Below are 18,078 nucleotides of genomic sequence, written 5' to 3' on the forward strand. Positions count from 1 at the left end.
CGCGACGGGGCTGGTTTTCTTTTTGTAATCCGTGATTGACTGTAGACCCTGCCACATACCTCTTGTGTCTGAGCTGTTGAATTGCGACTCTATTTTGTCTCTGTACTGGGACTTAGCTAGTTTGATTGCCTTGCGGAGAGAATAGCTACACTGTTTGTATTCGGTCATGTTTCCGGTCACCTTGCCCTGGTTAAAAGCAGTGGTTCGCGCTTTCAGTTTCACGCGAATGCTGCCGTCAATCCACGGTTTCTGGTTTGGGAATGTTTTAATCGTTGCTGTGGGTACGACATCGTCAATGCACTTTCTAATGAACTCGCTCACCGAATCAGCATATTCGTCAATGTTGTTGTTGGACGCAATGCGGAACATATTCCAATCCGCGTGATCGAAGCAGTCTTGAAGCGTGGAATCAGATTGGTCGGACCAGCGTTGAACAGACCTGAGCGAGGGAGCTTGTTGTTTTAGTTTCTGTTTGTAGGCTGGAAGCAACAAAATGGAGTCGTGGTCAGCTTTTCCGAAAGGAGGGCGGGGGGGGGGCCTTATATGCGTCGCGGAAGTTAGTATAACAATGATCCAAGGTTTTACCAGCCCTGGTTGCACAATCGATATGCTGATAGAATTTAGGGAGTTTTGTTTTCAGATTGGCCTTGTTAAAATCCCCAGCTACGATGAATGCAGCCTCAGGGTGTGTGGTTTCCAGTTTACAAAGAGTCAGATAAAGTTCGTTCAGGGCCATCGATGTGTCTACTTGGGGGGGAATATATACGGCTGTGATTATAATCGAAGAGAATTCCCTTGGTAGATAATGCGGTCGACATTTGATTGTGAGGAGTTCTAGATCAGGTGAACAGAATGACTTGAGTTCCTGTATGTTGTTATGATCACACCACGTCTCGTTAATCATAAGGCATACCCCCCCGGGCCTCTTCTTACCAGAAAGATGTATGTTTCTGTCGGCGCAATGCGTGAAGAAACCAGCTGGCTGCACCGACTCCGTTAGCGTCTCTTGAGTTAGCCATGTTTCCGTGAAGCAGAGAACGTTACAATCTCTGATGTCTCTCTGGAATGTTACCCTTGCTCGGATTTCATCAACCTTATTGTCAAGAGACTGGACATTGGCGAGTAGTATGCTAGGGAGTGGAGCGCGATGTGCCCGTGTCCGAAGCCTGACCAGGAGACCGCTACGTTTGCCCCTTTTACGGCGTCGCATAGGGTCGCCGGCTGGGATCAGATCCATTGTATTGGGTGGAAGGCAAAACACTGGATCCGTTTCGGGAAAGTCATATTCCTGGTTGGAACGATGGTGAGTTGACGTTGCTCTTATATTCAGTAGTTCCTCCTGACTGTATGTAATGAAACCTAAGATTACCTGGGGTACCAATGTAAGGAATAACACATAAAAAAACAAAATACTGCATATTTTCCAAGGAACGCGAAGCGAGGCGGCCATCTTGGTCGACGCCGGACAAGTAACTATGAAAAGGGCAAACATCATGATAGGCTTGCAAGCTGAGTTTGAATAAGACATCTGATTACCACTTTGCATTTAGAACGGTTGGTTTTATTATAGCTAATAAATAACCAAATCATTGATGGATGTTTACTAGATAAAATAAATGCATCCTTCGTCTGCCCCTAAAAGTCGGTCGGCATTACGCGTCATCGCGTTCCGAAATGAAGGTCACTGTCGTCATGATCTGACAGACTTTCCAGTTGTTCTGAACGCAACATAATGACGGCGGATAAAACACGGCCAAATACTTCCGGGTCAGGACCGTCAAGAACTTATAAAAATTAAGTATTCAAGGGAACCTGCTAAATATGTGCAAAGCACAACCGATAAAAATATGATGGGTAGGCGTACAATACAGCACAAATTATTATATGTTAATCAATCTTTACCCCCTTAACTGACTTGCCTAATTAAATAAAGGTTAAATAAAATACAATAAATATTCACGTTTCCACAATAAAGAACCTTTATTTTGAAGACCTGACGAACTAATTGACCAGGAAGTGATTCTCTTAAATGCATTACATGCTCTTGTATATTTTTATGAATTTAAGAACTACAGTATTAGAATGGCATCACTGTTGCTACTGCAATCAATATAATAAAATTTAGGGTAACGTTTTATGGTATGGAAACGTCTAACACTTGCATGGGATAAGATACTCGAGTTCATTGTATTTGCGTGGTTTCAGTATCGTGTGCAGTGAGCTAACTAACTGCTGTAGCTATTAGCTTACTAGCTAGGTTAGCTGCTCAACATGTAAACTTGTCATGTGATAATTTGAAATTATTTTGATCATACCCGGGTCACAACATATTGATTTGGTAAACTGGCCATTTTTTATGTGCATGTATACTTATCTTTGCCCAACACCAATTTGTTGTTGACCATATTTACAGTTGTTGACTTCCTTCTTTACAGTTCTTTCCTTGTCTCCTGCAGGGCTGTAGCAGACTGACTACTGCCAGGATTGAACCCAGCCATGAATATAACTGTGAGCTCTTCAGTGCTGTTGACTAGTGCTTACAGAATGTGTATTTCTAAAGCCCCACGGCCCCATTCCACTGGATCCATTGGCTGGGTTGTCCCTGTCTCCATGGCCCCCTACCGGTCTTATTCTACAAACATCAAGGTTCGTTCCTACCTACAGTACTTGAAGCGGAAGATCAAGCCCCCACCAAGTCCTCCATACCCCCATGTCTGCCAGGTGGGTGAACCGGTGCTGCGAGCCCAGGCTGCAGCGGTAGACCCTGGGGCAGTACAGGGTCCGGAGGTTCAGGAGGTGATCCACACCATAGTAAAGGTGATGCGGAAATTTGAATGTGTGGGACTGAGCGCACCTCAAGTTGGAGTGCCACTTCGTATCTTAGCTCTGGAGTTCCCAGAGCGCATGTTGGAGGACAGCTTGCCTGCTGCACGCGAAGCCCGCGGTCTGACCACTGTGCCTCTGCGGATCTTTATCAACCCACAGCTGCGAGTCCTAGATGGACGCACAGTTCTGTTCCAGGAAGCCTGTGAGAGCATCTCAGGGTTCTCGGCCACTGTTCCACGCTACCTCTCTGTGGAAGTTTCAGGTGAGATAAGAAACGTGTTCCAGAGAGCAGCTCAATTTAAAAAAAGTTATGTTTTGCAACTGTTTGGAGTAATGATTACTTACACCCCAGATTTAATGTACCCGAAACAGCCATCAGACCTAAATCTCTCGACCCATGGCTGGTCAACATCAAATCAATTAGGCATGCGTTTGTTTTTATAATTAATGTTTTAATTTTTTGTGTCAAAGGCTTGAATGAGAAGGCAGAGCCTGTGACCTGGCAAGTGAGCGGCTGGCCCGCACGCATCCTACAGCATGAGATGGATCACTTGGATGGAGTCCTATACATTGACCGCATGGACAGTAAAACCTTCATTAACGTGAACTGGGCAGCAAAGAACGAGTAGCCGTTTCAAACAAACCTGTCACCCTGATTGACCCACAGCACTTAAAGACAGTTCTTGGACATAACATGGCAGCAGATAAGACCATTCTGAAACCTTTCCTTTGACTGATTAAACTGTAAATTCTTAATAATAAATAATGTATTTATGAAGGCAGATTTATAGTCTGGATGAATATTCAATTCTCTTGCAAGTTGTTTAATTTGTGTGGATATTTTTTAAGGAACTGAAATATTGACTAAACTGTGGTGTCACCAGATGGCTGACCAGAGAAAATATTGCTGAATGTTGGAAGTAAAGAAAAAACTGAATAGCTTTTATATGCTGTAGTATCCTGCATTTCAACATCAACATCTAAAAAGCACAGCACGAGAGACATCTGTTCCTATTTTAAATCCCATTTTAATTCAAATATCTTGCAGAAAAAAGAACAAATAATGGAAACAAACACCTTAACCTCAAACCACATTTGGCAGTATTATCTTAAATCTTGAGCTGCAACATGTAATCACTGGTTTCAGACTCAACATAAGTTTAAGGCTCCAGATCCCAACGGTCAATGAGACTGGATAAATTATTATGGAAAACAAAGGTCACTTTCAGGGAAATTTAAGGACCTACCAAGAGCCCAAAATAGAAAAATATACAAGAGGCACTTTGGCACTTCACTTTTAATCCCTGGGTGGGCTAAAGCTAATGTATAAATTATTACAAATTAAGGGTATTTTGAATTGAAGGCAACACGTACTTTGCCTTAAAAGTATTCACACCCCTTGACTTATTACACATGTTGTTGTGTTACAGCCTGAATTTAACATCCTGAACACAATATCCCATAATGTCAAAGTGGAATTATGTTTATTTTTTTATGTTTACAAATTAATAAAAAATTGCTGAAACGTCTCAAGTCAAGTATTCAACCACATTTCATGGCAAGAGGAAAAATGTGCTTAACAATTCACATAAGTTACATAGACTCACTGTTGGCAATAATAGTGTTTTACATGATTTTTAATCGACTACCTTGTCTCTGTACCCCACACATACAATTATCTGTAAGGTCCCTCAGTCGAGCAGTGAATTTCAAACAGATTCAACCACAAAGACCAGGAAGGTTTTCCAATGCCTCGCAGAGAAGGACACCTATTGGTAGAAGCGTTAAAAAAAAAAGCAAACGTTGAATATCCCTTTGATTATGGTGAAGTTATTACACTTTGGATAGTGTGTCAATACAGCCAGTCACTACAGGTGTCCTTCCTAACTCAGTTGAAAGAGAGGAAGGAAACTGCTCAGGGATTTCACCATGAGGCCAATGGTGACTTTAAAACAGTTACAGGGTTTAATGGCTGTGATAGGGTAAAACTGAGGATGGATCAACATTGTAGTTACTCCACAATATTAACCTAATTGAGTGAAAAGAAGGAAGGCTGTACAGAATAAAAATATTCCAAAACATACATCCTGTTTGCAACAAGGCCATATAAAGTAATACTGAAAGAAATGTGGCAAAGCAATTCCGTTTTTGTCTTGAATACAAACTGTTATATTTGGGGCAAATCCAATACAACAGATTACTGAGTGTGACTCTCCATATAATCAAGCATAGTGGTGGCTGCATCATGTTATGGGTATGCTTGTAATTGTTAAGTTAAGGGGAGGTTTTCAGGATATAAAAGAAACGTAATGGAGCTAAGCACAGGCAAAATCCTAGAGGTAAACCTGCTTAAGTGTGCTTTCCAGCAGACACAGGGGGATGAATTCACCTTTCAGCAGTACAACAACTTAAAACACAAGGCCAAATCTACACTGGAGTTGCTTACCAAGAAGACAGTGAATGTTCCTGAGTGGCTGAGTTACAGCTCTGACTTAAATCTGCTTAAAAATCTATGGCAAGACCTGAAAATGGTTGTCTACCAATGATAAATTACCAATTTGACAGAGCTTGAAAATTTTTGAAAAGAATCATGGGCAAATGTTGCACAATCCAGGTGTGGAAAGCTCTTAGCGAGACTTACCCAGAAAGACTCACAGCTGTAAATCACTGCCAAAGTTGATTATAACATGTATTGAAGCCCCTGTACTCTAACAGGGGTTGAATACTTATCTAATCAATATATGTTAGTGTTTTATTTTCCATATTATATATTATTTTTTACAAATGTTTGAATTTTTCTTCCACTTAGACATGAGTATTGTGTAGGTCAGTGGTTCCCAAACTTTTTATAGTCCCATACCCCTTCAAACATTCAACCTTCAGCTGTGTACCCCCTCCAGCACCAGGGTCAGCGCACACTCAAATGTTGTTTTTTACCATCATTGTAAGCCTGCCACACACACACTATACGATACATTTATTAAACATAAGAATGAGGGTGAGTTTGTCGTCACAACCCGGCTCGTGGGAAGTAACAAAGAGCTCTTATAGGACAGGTAACAAAAAATAATCAATAATTTTGCTCTATATTTAACCTTCTTACATATAAAACCTTATTTGTTCATCGGAAATTGTGAATAACTCAACTCTGCAATGTTGGGTTGTATTGGAAAGAGTCTCAGTCTTAAATCATTTTCCACACACAGTCTGTGCCTGTATTTGGTTGTCATGCTAATGAGGGCCGAGAATCCACTCTCACATAGGTATGTGGTTGCAAAGAGCATCAGTGTCTTAACAGCACGATTTTCCAAGGCAGGATACTCTGAGCGCAGCCCAATCCAGAAATCTGGCAGTGGCTTCTGATTAAATAGTCACAGAACCGCTTGTTGCAATTTCGATGAGGCTCTCTTGTTCAGATATCGGTAAGTGGACTGGAGGCAGGGCATGAAAGGGATAACGAATCAAGTTTGTGTCATCCTTTTCAGGAAAGTACTTGCGTAATTGCGCACCAAACTCAGGTGCTTCGCTATATCACATTTGACATTGTCCGTAAGCTTGACTTCATTTGCACACAAAAAATCATACAATGATGGAAAGACCTGTGTGTTGTCCTTGTTAATGCAGACAGAGAAGAGCTCCAACTTCTTAAATCATAGCCTCAATGTTGTCCCGCACATTGAATATAGTTGCAGCGAGTCCCTGTAATCCTAGATTCAGATCATTCAGGCGAGAAAAAACATCACCCAGATAGGCCAGTCGTGTGAGAAACTCGCCATCATGCAAGCGGTCAGACAAGTGAAAATTATGGTCAGTAAAGAAAACTTTAAGCTCAGCTCTCAATTAAAAAAAACGTGTCAATAATTTGCTCCTTGATAACCAGCGCACTTCTGTATGTTATAAAAGCGTTAAGGGTCTCTGCCCATATCATTGCATAGTGAAGAAAATACACGAGAGTTCAGGGGCCTTGCTTTAACAAAGTTAACCATTTTCACTGTAGTGTCCAAAATGTCTTTCAAGCTGTCAGGCATTCCCTTGGCAGCAAGAGCCTCTTGGTGGATGCTGCAGTGTACCCAAGTGTCGTCGGGAGCAACTGCTTGCACGCGCGTTACCACTCCACTATGTCTCCCTGTCATGGCTTTTGCGCCATCAGTACAGATACCAACATGAGCAGCAGCTACGTTTGGCAACATACGGACCGTTAGTGGAATTCCCCGAGAGAGTAATGGTTAATGTGATTGGATGTTAATTATTTGACTAGGCTACCTGTATTTGACATTGTGTTGGTATTTCGCGCTTACCCCCAGTTTGGGAATACCTGGTGTAGATCATTGACAAAAAAAGACAATTAAATCCATTTGAATCACACTTTGTAACAACAAAATGTGGAAAGAGTCAAGGGGTGTGAATACTTTCTGAAGGCACTGTAAGTGTACGTGATTTCCATTATTATTTTTATGGAGGGATAATGATTCTAAGGAGCCTTTTAGGCATTGTTTTAAATCAGTGCTTTTCCCAATGTACATCAAGTGCCTATCAATGTATTTCTACATTTAAACTGAGGATGACTGGTGAAAATGTTGGGCACAAGCATAATTAAGTGGTGTTCTATACCAACAGTCTTTGCAGTACTCAGCACTGCAGTACCTACACAGGATTAAAGGGACCCTTTTTCACACTGTCGTACTTGTGCAGACACCCAACTGAAGGATCACATGGTTTCTCTGGCACATCTCCACCTCTTCGCAGGCACTAGTGTGGAAGACCCTGCAGGTGAGGCAGAAAACCTCACGGTCTGGATTTGCAGTTTTGCAACAGCCTTTAAAATGAATGGGCAGAGGGGTAGGGCTTCTTGCTTCAAAGTCATCAAGTGGACCCTTGTGAGGTGGAGACACCTCCATCTCTATGGCTTCCTCGCCTTGGTAATAATCCACTGCTCTCGCTCTGTTCCTGTAGGACTGTCACCACCACTAAGTTTACTTTATGGCCCTCTTATTTGCACATATCCAGAAGGGGGCAGCTCACGCTATGAAAGATATTGCAATTCTTGCAATGTTGGACAGATATTCCAAGACTAGAGTAGGACTTCATGCAGCTGCAGATCTGACTGTCCCCTGGAGACAGGGGAGGCATTCCCTGATGCTTGTGCAGACAGCGAGTGTGAATCCACACTATCCAACACTGAGTTGGCCAACTCTTTATTTGGACTTGTTGCTGTGAAGATTACGCTCCCTCACCCCAGAGGCTGAGGTCAGACAGCTCTGCAACATTGTCTGAGCTATTTGCACATGCATACAAAGCACACTGTTCTCGCTCAAGGCTAACCACAGCTTCCCAGCACACTTATCTGGGGCTAACTGTTACTTCCAGCACACACACCCAGGCGCCCAGGCCAACAGTTGCTAATATTATATCACATGTGATATAGCATTGGGTTATAGTGCAATAAACACAAATCCTAACATTCCTCTCTAGGTTTATTCCTAGGTTCCGGCCTTTCTAGGGAGTTTTTCCTAGCCACTGTGCTTCTACATCTGCATTGCTTGCTGTTTGGGGTTTTAGGCTGGGTTTCTGTACAGCATTTTGTGACATTGGCTGATGTAAGAAGGGCTTTATAAATACTTTGATTGATTGATTGATTAATTGATGTTTCAAGTGTGTGCAGACAGACAGAGTATATTGAAGAACGGTGTGTAGAAAAATGATATGTCAATATCTAAGTATTAAGTATTTTAAATAAATTGTTATGGCTGTGTTGTTTTAAAAACCCAATATTGTTGTGGGTCCATCAGACCCGTGAACATTGGGTGAATAACAAAAACATGAACGCCACACAAGGGTTAAAAGAATTGAGAAAACAAGTGATGCAAGTGAAGATATGGTAGTAGATATGTAGTAAATGTTTGCTACCAGTCAAAACATACCCTGTGTGTTAAAAGGGTACATTTTGTGGCATTCATTGCCACAGTTGTAAACTGTATGACACAAGTCTCAAATAAATAAATAAAATGGATATTATTGTGGCTGCGGCAGAAAGGTTTTTGGGACTTGCAAGGGGTACTAGCGCTGGAATACATGCCTTCCCAGGTTCCACCAACAAGTTGTTTGATTTAGTTTGTTTGATTTATTTATATATTTTTTTGTATTTTGGTTAAAAAAAAGTATTTTGTTAAATTTTGGTGGAATCCTTTTCCATCCCGCACAGTAGATGGCGGAATGCAGATTACATTGTGCGATCGCCAATATACCATAGAAGAACATAGAAGAAGATGAAATGACAGGCTGTGATCTCTTGGTTTAGTTATAAAAAATCTTTGGTATTACACCCCACCCAGAAGACTGTCGAATCAGGTTCACGTTACTAAACTAACGTCACGATTACATTCTCAAAGTCAGGGTATGAATCGAGAAATCTGCCTATTTTCCTCGAAAGTACGTAATGTCACGAATCCAAATCTATACGAAATTACAGAGAACACGTTAATTATCTCACATCTCGGAAAATATTTGTAATGTTATACTTGTTGTTCACGAAATTCATGCTAATGTTGGGGTTTTGAGCTAGCGCCCAATTGACTCCCATTCAACGCCTTGGAGAACCCGCCTTGTACCAGAATAGATCAGAATGCACCGCGCGGCCCATTGACGACGCACGGGCAACGTACACAATGGGCATTAATACGATTCCAATGGAGTTTCACATCTCCTCAAAATAATTTCAAAATATTTGTATAACTAAGATATACCATAGCCTCTCGTTTCCAATAGGAACAAATGAGTCATAGTGGGAAGAGTCAAGCACGAGCTAGAGAGAGCCTAGCGCGTCCCGAGAACATTTGCATATTTTTGTTAGGGAACGTCTACTCTGTCAAATGCGCTTGCGCAGTAACTCAATTCACTTTTGCACTCCTTCGAAACATAGCAATTTTTTACATTTTTGGCAAAAGGTAAAGTCTACAAAACTTTATCCACTCTGTTCGTAACAGATTTTAGTTTTGGGAATAGGAAACAGAATTGAGACCAAATGTTTCCTTGATGAGAAAATGTGGAGAATGTCCATCTTCTCCCATTGCTGGCCAATGGGCTTCCTCTCACTACCATATTTGGTAGTGAGTGGAAACGCCAAGCGGATTCTTCACATTTATACGTCCAGTAAAATATCTGTCTCATTGTTCTATCTATGGTATCTCTGTAGCTACTCACCCCAAACCTGTAACATCGATGAGCGTGATTTTAATGTTTGAACCCAATCAAAAGTTCAGAAAAGTTAACTGTCACGTAAACAGCTCAAAAATGTGGGTGCACTCGATTTAGCTCAGCCCCCAGCCCATCTTTGTTTAGATTTTTGTCATTTAGCAGACACTCTTATCCAGAGCAATTTACAGGAGCAAATGGGGTTAAGTGCCTTGCTCAAGGGCACATCAACAGATGTTTCACCTAGTCGGCTTGGGGATTCAAACCAGCGACCTTTCAATCCCTGGCCCAATGCTCTTAACCACTAGGCTAGCCTCAAAACCGATTCATGAGTAATTATGGGTTAAAACAGATGGGTTGGCTTAGATTGTTGACAACATGTAGCCTAAACTATATTTTGTCTCTAATGTTTATTGAAACATAAATACATTTGCACAATGAGCACTTGTTGTCTCTCAAATACAGCATTACAGTTCTTGGTTATCTAGGTAGTGAATTTGAGCCATATTGGCATTGACATGAAATCAGTCAAAACACCTCAAAACAAGACATGGTATCAAGAACAACATTAAACTAGCCACCTTCTATTCCCTACATGTATTGTCATTTTCGAGAAGTTCTCATCTAACCAATCTATAGCACAGCCATAAAGTAAAGTGGGAAAAATTATGAAAACAAAAATAAGCTTTTTGGTCTCAAAGTGAAAATCTGCATCTTTTCAACATCATAATTATTATCTCCAGCACAAAACCAATGTCTACATATGTGAAAACACAGCGTTTCTATGATCTGTGGTTGAAAAGATAAGAAGAAATCTTTTTTTTTTTTTTTAATAATGAGAAATCACAGGGTAGGATTAAAATAAAAAAATAAACAGTGATTTTCATAACTTGCAACGACTTTCTAGCCAGGGGGTATTTTCTTGCTCCCCACGTCAAAGTTCGAAAATCACTGTTTAAAATAATTAACTTTTTATAATGTCATTGGGTAGAACTTTTTAAGTTACATGTTTTTCTACAAAACATAGAAATGTGTCATTTTCACATATGTAGACACTGGTATTGTGCTGGAGATAATGAAAATGAGGTTGAAAAGGGGTGCAATTGCCTTTTAATTTAAGGTTAGGATTAGGCATAAGGTTAGCAGTGTGATTAAGGTTAGGGTTAGGTTTAAAATATGATTTTAAAAATAAACATTTTAGAAATAGGCAAGGTCACAACCATATATTTAGAGAGTTAGGCCAACTTTTAGAATGTTGAATATTGTTCTAATTCTAGACATTCAATTACATACCATTGTTTAAACATTCCCCATCTAATGTTAATGACGGCTGCCATAGAATGTTGTAGTGTCATGTAAATGCATTGTAATGCTCATTGTAGACATTCAGTTTTATAGTATGTTTTTTAATACTCTCCTAATGTCAATGGGAAGCTAACATGTCTGACATAGAATGTTGAAGTGTCATGTTAATGCATCATAATGTTGAAACTGCCTTGGCCAAACTCGCTAAATACATGGCTCTGGGCGGGGTTTATTCCTTTGTGGCTGTGTTAAGTAGTGAAGACCCACTGAATCGGAATGAACCAAAAATTATGAATATTCATACTACATTAATTAATAAGAAATGTATTTGCATTTTTTATTTACATGTTAATTTAAAACAATATATATACTCAAAATACAGCCTATGAATTTAATATATTAAATATCTGTAATATTTGAGAGAAAGAGAGAGAGACAGAGAGAGAGAAGTGAAAGGGGAGAGGGGAGATGGGAGGTCAATTTGGTTTTGCCGTTGTTCTTTCACCTGATACGGGCGTGGCTTCAGTGACACTGGTAAAAGGGCGGAACTGTGGCCCTTGTTATTTGTTTAAAGGTCCCGGGTGGTACAAAGTACTCTCCATAGACTCAGACTGTCAGCGGTGTTTAAATTCCTTTGTACAGTCCTTTGGACCTATTCAGCATGTCAAACGCGGACAGAGTTGTGTTAGCTCTCGGTGGAGCAGGAACAGTGGGCTCTGGAATAGTTAAAGCACTCCTCGACAAAGGTAAGATGTCCTTATTGAGATAAGGAGCATATGGAGTCTTGAAACCATTACACCTGCCTCAAGACAATGCCCCCGCCCACGGTTAATGGGCAGGATTAAATATTGCAACATAATCTTTAATTTCCTGCGTGCAAAATATGTAGGATATATGAAGAGGTCTAATAAATCTTATGCTGTGTTCGCCACTTGCCATTGGTCGTTGTTGGGTGGATCAAATTGGCTCTGCTGGGAAGTAGTTAATATTGGGTAATAGATAAACGATTTTTGAGTAATTGAGGGGAAAAAGGATGAGGCTACCGTTCGTTGCCAAGGTGAATTGTCACCGCGCGTAAAATAACCGGCCTCTCCTTTACGCACAGATTTCAAGTTGTGATTCTCCTAACAATGTCCAAAAACTTGATGTTGTCTTGAACTCCAACTAGCAGTTAACATCAGGAGCAATGTGAATACATTGTTGTATTTCTTCAAAAGTGCTGGTAGCCTAGCATAAGCCTGTGTATCTTGGTTTAACGTTCACATAGGTCGCGATAGACGCGATAGATAATAAAATGTATGGTGAATCGAAATACCACGACGAGTTGATTGATTGGTATAGCCCTTTTTTAAATTTATACCACATTGTCATTCCTCAGGTGACAAGTTGCCTTAAGTGTCCATCACTTGTCAAGTGAACATTCTGGTTTCTTAAATTGTGTTTTGTTGAATAGTATAATATATTGTCCATGACACTCTACAATGTTAAATAAAATATTTAGCAATAAACAAACCCATCTACTGCAGCAAAATTACCCTTCTGTTTGCCTGATTGTGACTGTGTACTGTCCATGTTTCAAGGTTTCAAGGTGGCTGTCATCTCCAGAGACAACAGCAGATTAGAGAAGCTCAGGGGGTTTGTTTCGCCCTCCGTCCGAGACAACCTCACTACCCTAGTCGGGAATGTTGGTAAGAGCACCCATTCACACTCCTTGGCAGGTGACAACATTTGACATAGACATATTTTAGAAATGAGAGTATTTTTGAATGTATCCCATATCCCCAAAAAGTAATGTATGGAAACACCTCTCAAACTCTGTTACTCTTCGTCTCAGGTTCAGAGGAGGGGGCCGAGGTGGTCAAGCACGCCCTTCTGAAGTCTGTTGGCAAGGTGACAGACATTGTGTCATCTCTGGGATTCAGCTGGTGGCAGGGTGGACCTCCACATACCCAGACTCTGAAAGAACTGCACTGGGTGAGTCTTCAACACACCTCACTGACTAATCCATGATGCAGAGTTTACCATCCCCATTATCTGTTAAACTGTCATGATTTCATAGTTTTAAATCTGCACTCCACAACCTTCCTCTCTTTTCTGTTAGTTCCACATCTATTTAGATTTCCCTCTCGTCTTGAATTCTTCCTCTCTCACTACTTTAATCTGTATTAATCTATTTTAATACTTCTCATCCGCCCATAGGTGATTGAGACATTGCTGTTTAGCACCTTTGTATCATGGAAGGTCTTCTTTCCGCTGGTGAGAGACGACCCCAACTTCACCTATACCTTTATCACAGGTGAGACTCCCACCTGGGCCCTTCCTCATCCCAGCCAGTACAGTAGTATGTGTTCTGTGAAAGTGATTGGACCATTTGAGCGACATCGGCAACACCTGTTAGTACACGTCTTGAGGAACAACTTTCTTCCCCGCTTGATAACACAAGATTTTATCCTTGCACATTATGCTGAGTATGGCTTGGGGGTTATTGGGCAGTGATGTGTGCTGTGCTGCAGGTGGTGCTGGAGAGAAGCTGTTGATGCCAGGTACAGGGTTCCTGACTGTTGGCGCCGCCAGCACCCTGGCATTTTGTCAGGTACTACGAGAGGAGTACCCAGAAGTGCCTTGTAAACTCAACCAGGTGTGGCTAAGTTCTATAATGTAAACTCCCATTGTTTAGTTAGCATGATCCTTAATATACACTAGCTATCAGTTGCAGAACTTGTCTCAATCTACCCAAATAGCAATTGCCAGTAAAAGTTGTCTGCAACATTGTGATCCTGAATACACCCTTTCCTTGTCTTGTTGGTTCATATACACTGAGTATACAAAACTGCTCTTTCCATGAGACTTACCAGGTGAATCCACGTGACATCTATGATCCCTTATTGATGTCACTTGTTAAATCTACTTCAATCAGTGTAGATGAAGGGGAGGAGACCGGTTAAAGAACGATGTTTACGCCTTGGGACAATTGAGACAGATTGTGTATGTGTCATTCAGAGGGTGAATGGGCAATACAAAATATTTAAGTGCCTTTGAACAGGGTATTGTAGTAGGTGCCAGGCTCACCGGTTTGTGTCAAGCACTGCAATGCTGCTGGGTTTTTCATGCTCAACAGTTTCCCAAGTGTATCAAGAATGGTCCACCACCCAAAGGAAATCCAGCCAACTTGACAACTGTGGGAAGCATTGGAGTCAACATGGGCCAGCATACCTGTGGAACACTTTTGACACCTTAAAGTCCATGCCACGATTAATTGATACTGTTCTGAGGGCAAAAAGTGGTGCAGTTCAATATTAGGTGTTCCTAATGTTTTGTACACTCAGCCAATCTGCTGTACACTATCATTAACCAACAGTTGTGGAAAATGTACCCAATTTGTCATACTTAAAAGAAAAATGACAAGTGAAAGTCAGTAAAATCCTACTTGAGTAAAAGTCTAAAACTATGTGGTATTAAATATACTAAAGTATCAAAAGTAAATGTATTTGCTAAAATATACTTTATTAAAAGTATAAAGAATTTCAAATTCTTTAAGAAAACCAGACAGTGCAATTTTTTAAATTTATGGATAGCCAGGGGCACAACTCTCAGACATAATTTACAAACGAAGCATTTGTGTTTAGTGAGTTCGCCAGATCAGAGGCTGTAGGATGTTCTCTTGATAAGTGCGTGAACTGGACAATTTTCCTGTCCTGCTAAATGTAACGAATATTTTTGGGTGTATGGCATAAAAAACATCTTATTTTCTTTAGGAATGTTGTAGAGTCAAAAATATAAATAGTAAATAGATTCTAAAAAATGACTTAAGTAGTACTTTACACCACTGTTAACCAATGCCAACTGGCTTCCATTCACTTGCTCTCTCAGGTAAAGATCAACACAGGTGTGGCTCCTGCAGAGCGCATGGCTCCTGGTTATCTGAACCACCTGGACCTTGGTGAGGCTGTGGCCACGTTGGTGGAGAGAAGGAACACCACCCACACAGTGTTCCCTGTCAACTCCCCAGCAGACTTAAAAAACGTCATTCTCGAGGGTAACCTTTAAGGCTTCCCTGCTCTGTCATAAGTCCCTGCAGACTCAACTATAGTGCTTGAGTCATTCCACATCCATTTTACTGTATAGTCAGTAATGTGATTTTCTTTGCATGTCATATTATAACCCTAACCCTGTAAGGAAGATGCCAAGCTTTGTGAATTCATGCCAGATTCTGCATAGTCCTTAATTGTTCCAGTGTTCATGCACTAATAACCACATAATCCACTACCTTCCTGGATGTCAATGGAACTGTGCAGGTGCAGGGTAGATTATTTAGATGCGCTCTATTGGGGAAGTGCAGGATGACTCTGAGATGAGGCAGCAAAAGACGGCGGGGGGACAGGGAGGGTAGACTGGGGGGGTGGCACATTTCTGTCCCCCTAGCGTGACTCTCTGTCCTGTTAACAGGCGCCCTCCACCCAACCCCTTTATCTGGGACAGCACATCCCATAAATAAACAATGCGGTGGGAGGTCTGATAGAGGGAAAATAAATATCACAGAGTGCATTGTCTTTGTTTTACTGTTCTGTTAATGGCATACATGCTTAAGCAACAAGAATGTATATTTGTTATGCCAATAAAGAAACCTGAATTGTGTCAAGGCAACGCTAACTAAATGAGGGGGGCTTATGCAGTTGGTTCAGAGGTTGTTGGCAGTGGTTTTGTTTTGACCGTGTCGGCTGACAGCTCAATTAGGCCAACTTTGAAAGAACAGCGGGGGAGAATCCGCCAGTCTTTCTCACTCCATCACACAAAACATTTACATACACTAATGCCTACATACCCTCCTATGATGCCCTTTCTTATTCTAATAGAAAAATATTCATATTTTGTAGGGAGAGACCAAGGAGGGATGGTAGTGGGCTTACAAGTTCTTACAAGGCAGGTCAAATTGGGAATCAGCCTCTAAAAGAGGGCAAAGGTAGGAGGAAGAAGGGTGAGAAGGGATTTTTGAATGTATGGGAAAAGGACAAAGGTAACATTTTAAGGAGAAGAAAGAGTATTATGATGGTTCTATGGCACCTGACCTCATTTGACATATCATTAAGAGGCATTCAAGCTGCAGTAGACAGAGCAGACATAACTACAGATGTAATTCAAAAAGTACTGAAATTGATTCAAATGCAGCTGATTAATTGCACTACTTAAGTGTAATATGTTAATGCCTGGGCTGATACCTGATGACACAACAAATCACTTAGGACAGGCTGAAGACATGGTAAGGAGCAAAGCAGAACAGTTAAAGTGGGCGTCAAATTTCCCCTCTGGTTTTGAGAAAAAAATTGGACTGACCCACACTCCTCAAAACATAGGAATCAGCTGAGGGATTGAACTATTGAAACAGACGGAAAAACAAATATGAGACGTTGGCCGTATCATGCTCCCCTTTCCGTGCGAGTGTAGCAAGTCCTTACCAAAACGCTTATTTAGTTTAACATTTCTAAAAACACATGCCTCACATTCACAAGCCAAAAGACACCACAACATACAATCAGGCTGACAGACAGGCAACAGATTAACTTGATACATTCTGGGAAACTGGGAAAATACCATTTCAATTTCGTATAAGAACATGTGTGCGTGTGTATCATTTAAGCACATGCAAGTGTTTGTGTGTGTCTTAGTTACAATTAATCGTAGTTACGATGACGTGTGTGTGTGGTCCCACATATGACAGATAGGGGAACAACTCCTAGAGTAGTGTGAATACAGAGAGAGCAGAGTGATCTGTTTAATTCTGTATCTATTAAAAACAGATGGTCATTTGGTGTTTTTGGAAACCAGTGATAGGTTTACACACTCCAGAGACATTTGTCACATCTGTGGCCAGCTCTGAGGTCAGAGGGAGATGGAAATGGCAGCTAATTGCATGCAACCATCATCAGGGCGTGGCCACACACATAGTTTATCAGGTAAGTTCCCAATATTGACATGAACAGTAGATGTCAGCAGGCAGTGACAAATGCACTGGGTAGCTGTCATTCATGCTTTTCAGGGCACTGGCCATGGTCAAGTCAAGTTCAGCCCTACAATGTCATCCTAGGGATTCCTATTGCTGCTCCCGCTGGTATAGATCACACAATAGAGCAAGGGCACTACACCCCACACATGGTTATAGGATGATATAACAGACAACCAGTGGTGCAGTCCTTGGGGTCTGGATTGTTATCTGTCCAGGTTATAGCAGCAGCCACCCCCCATTCTAGTTAAAGGGAATCCCTCAGTGTCCCCCATCATGAATTCTGCTGCTGCACCTCCAAAGGTGCTTCTAACATGTATTGGCTCAGGGGTGTAAATACTTAATGTCAATTAAATATTTCGGTATTTCAGTTTCAATAAATCAGCAAACATTTCTAAAAACATTTTTCACAATGTCATTATGGGTTATTGTGTGTAGATTGGTGAGAAAAAAAAGTATATTTAATCCATTTTGAATTCAGGCTGTAAAACAACAAAATGCTGAAAAAGTCAAGGGGTATGGCTATATGTGAATATATATATACAGTACCAGTCAAACGTTTGGGCACACCTACTAATTGAGGGGTTTTCTTTATTTGTACTATTTTATACATTGTAGAATAATAGTGAAGACATCAAAACTATGAAATAACACATAGTGCTACACTATGGCTTGTACTCCCTGTTCATCCACGACTGCGTGGTCAAACACAACTCCAACACCATCATTAAGTTTGCTGATGACACAACAGTGGTAGG

General features: G+C 41.0%; 2 protein-coding genes across 4 annotated transcripts; both read left to right on the forward strand.

Annotated features, from left to right (window-relative positions):
- Positions 1-1,983: 1,983 nt before the first annotated feature.
- On the forward strand, positions 1,984-3,608 carry LOC129862579 (peptide deformylase, mitochondrial-like). Of its 3 annotated transcripts, none has more exons than XM_055934368.1 (3): positions 1,984-2,338; positions 2,457-3,088; positions 3,298-3,608. In XM_055934368.1, the coding sequence occupies exons 2-3, from the start codon at positions 2,497-2,499 to the stop codon at positions 3,453-3,455; spliced, it is 750 nt and encodes a 249-aa protein (XP_055790343.1). In that variant the 5' UTR covers positions 1,984-2,338; positions 2,457-2,496; the 3' UTR covers positions 3,456-3,608. The 3 variants fall into 3 exon arrangements, with proteins under 3 accessions (XP_055790343.1, XP_055790344.1, XP_055790342.1); XM_055934369.1 differs by having other exon boundaries at positions 1,984-2,139; positions 2,436-3,088; XM_055934367.1 differs by having other exon boundaries at positions 1,985-2,139.
- An 8,294-nt stretch (positions 3,609-11,902) lies between these two features.
- Positions 11,903-15,957, forward strand: LOC129862580 (uncharacterized). Its single transcript, XM_055934370.1, has 6 exons — positions 11,903-12,068; positions 12,903-13,010; positions 13,157-13,296; positions 13,522-13,618; positions 13,836-13,960; positions 15,193-15,957. Exons 1-6 carry the CDS (start codon positions 11,984-11,986, stop codon positions 15,367-15,369), a joined length of 732 nt encoding a protein of 243 aa, XP_055790345.1. The 5' UTR covers positions 11,903-11,983; the 3' UTR covers positions 15,370-15,957.
- The last annotated feature ends 2,121 nt before the right edge of the window (positions 15,958-18,078 follow it).

This window comes from Salvelinus fontinalis, chromosome 9, assembly GCF_029448725.1.
Source record: "Salvelinus fontinalis isolate EN_2023a chromosome 9, ASM2944872v1, whole genome shotgun sequence".
NCBI lineage: Eukaryota > Metazoa > Chordata > Actinopteri > Salmoniformes > Salmonidae > Salvelinus > Salvelinus fontinalis.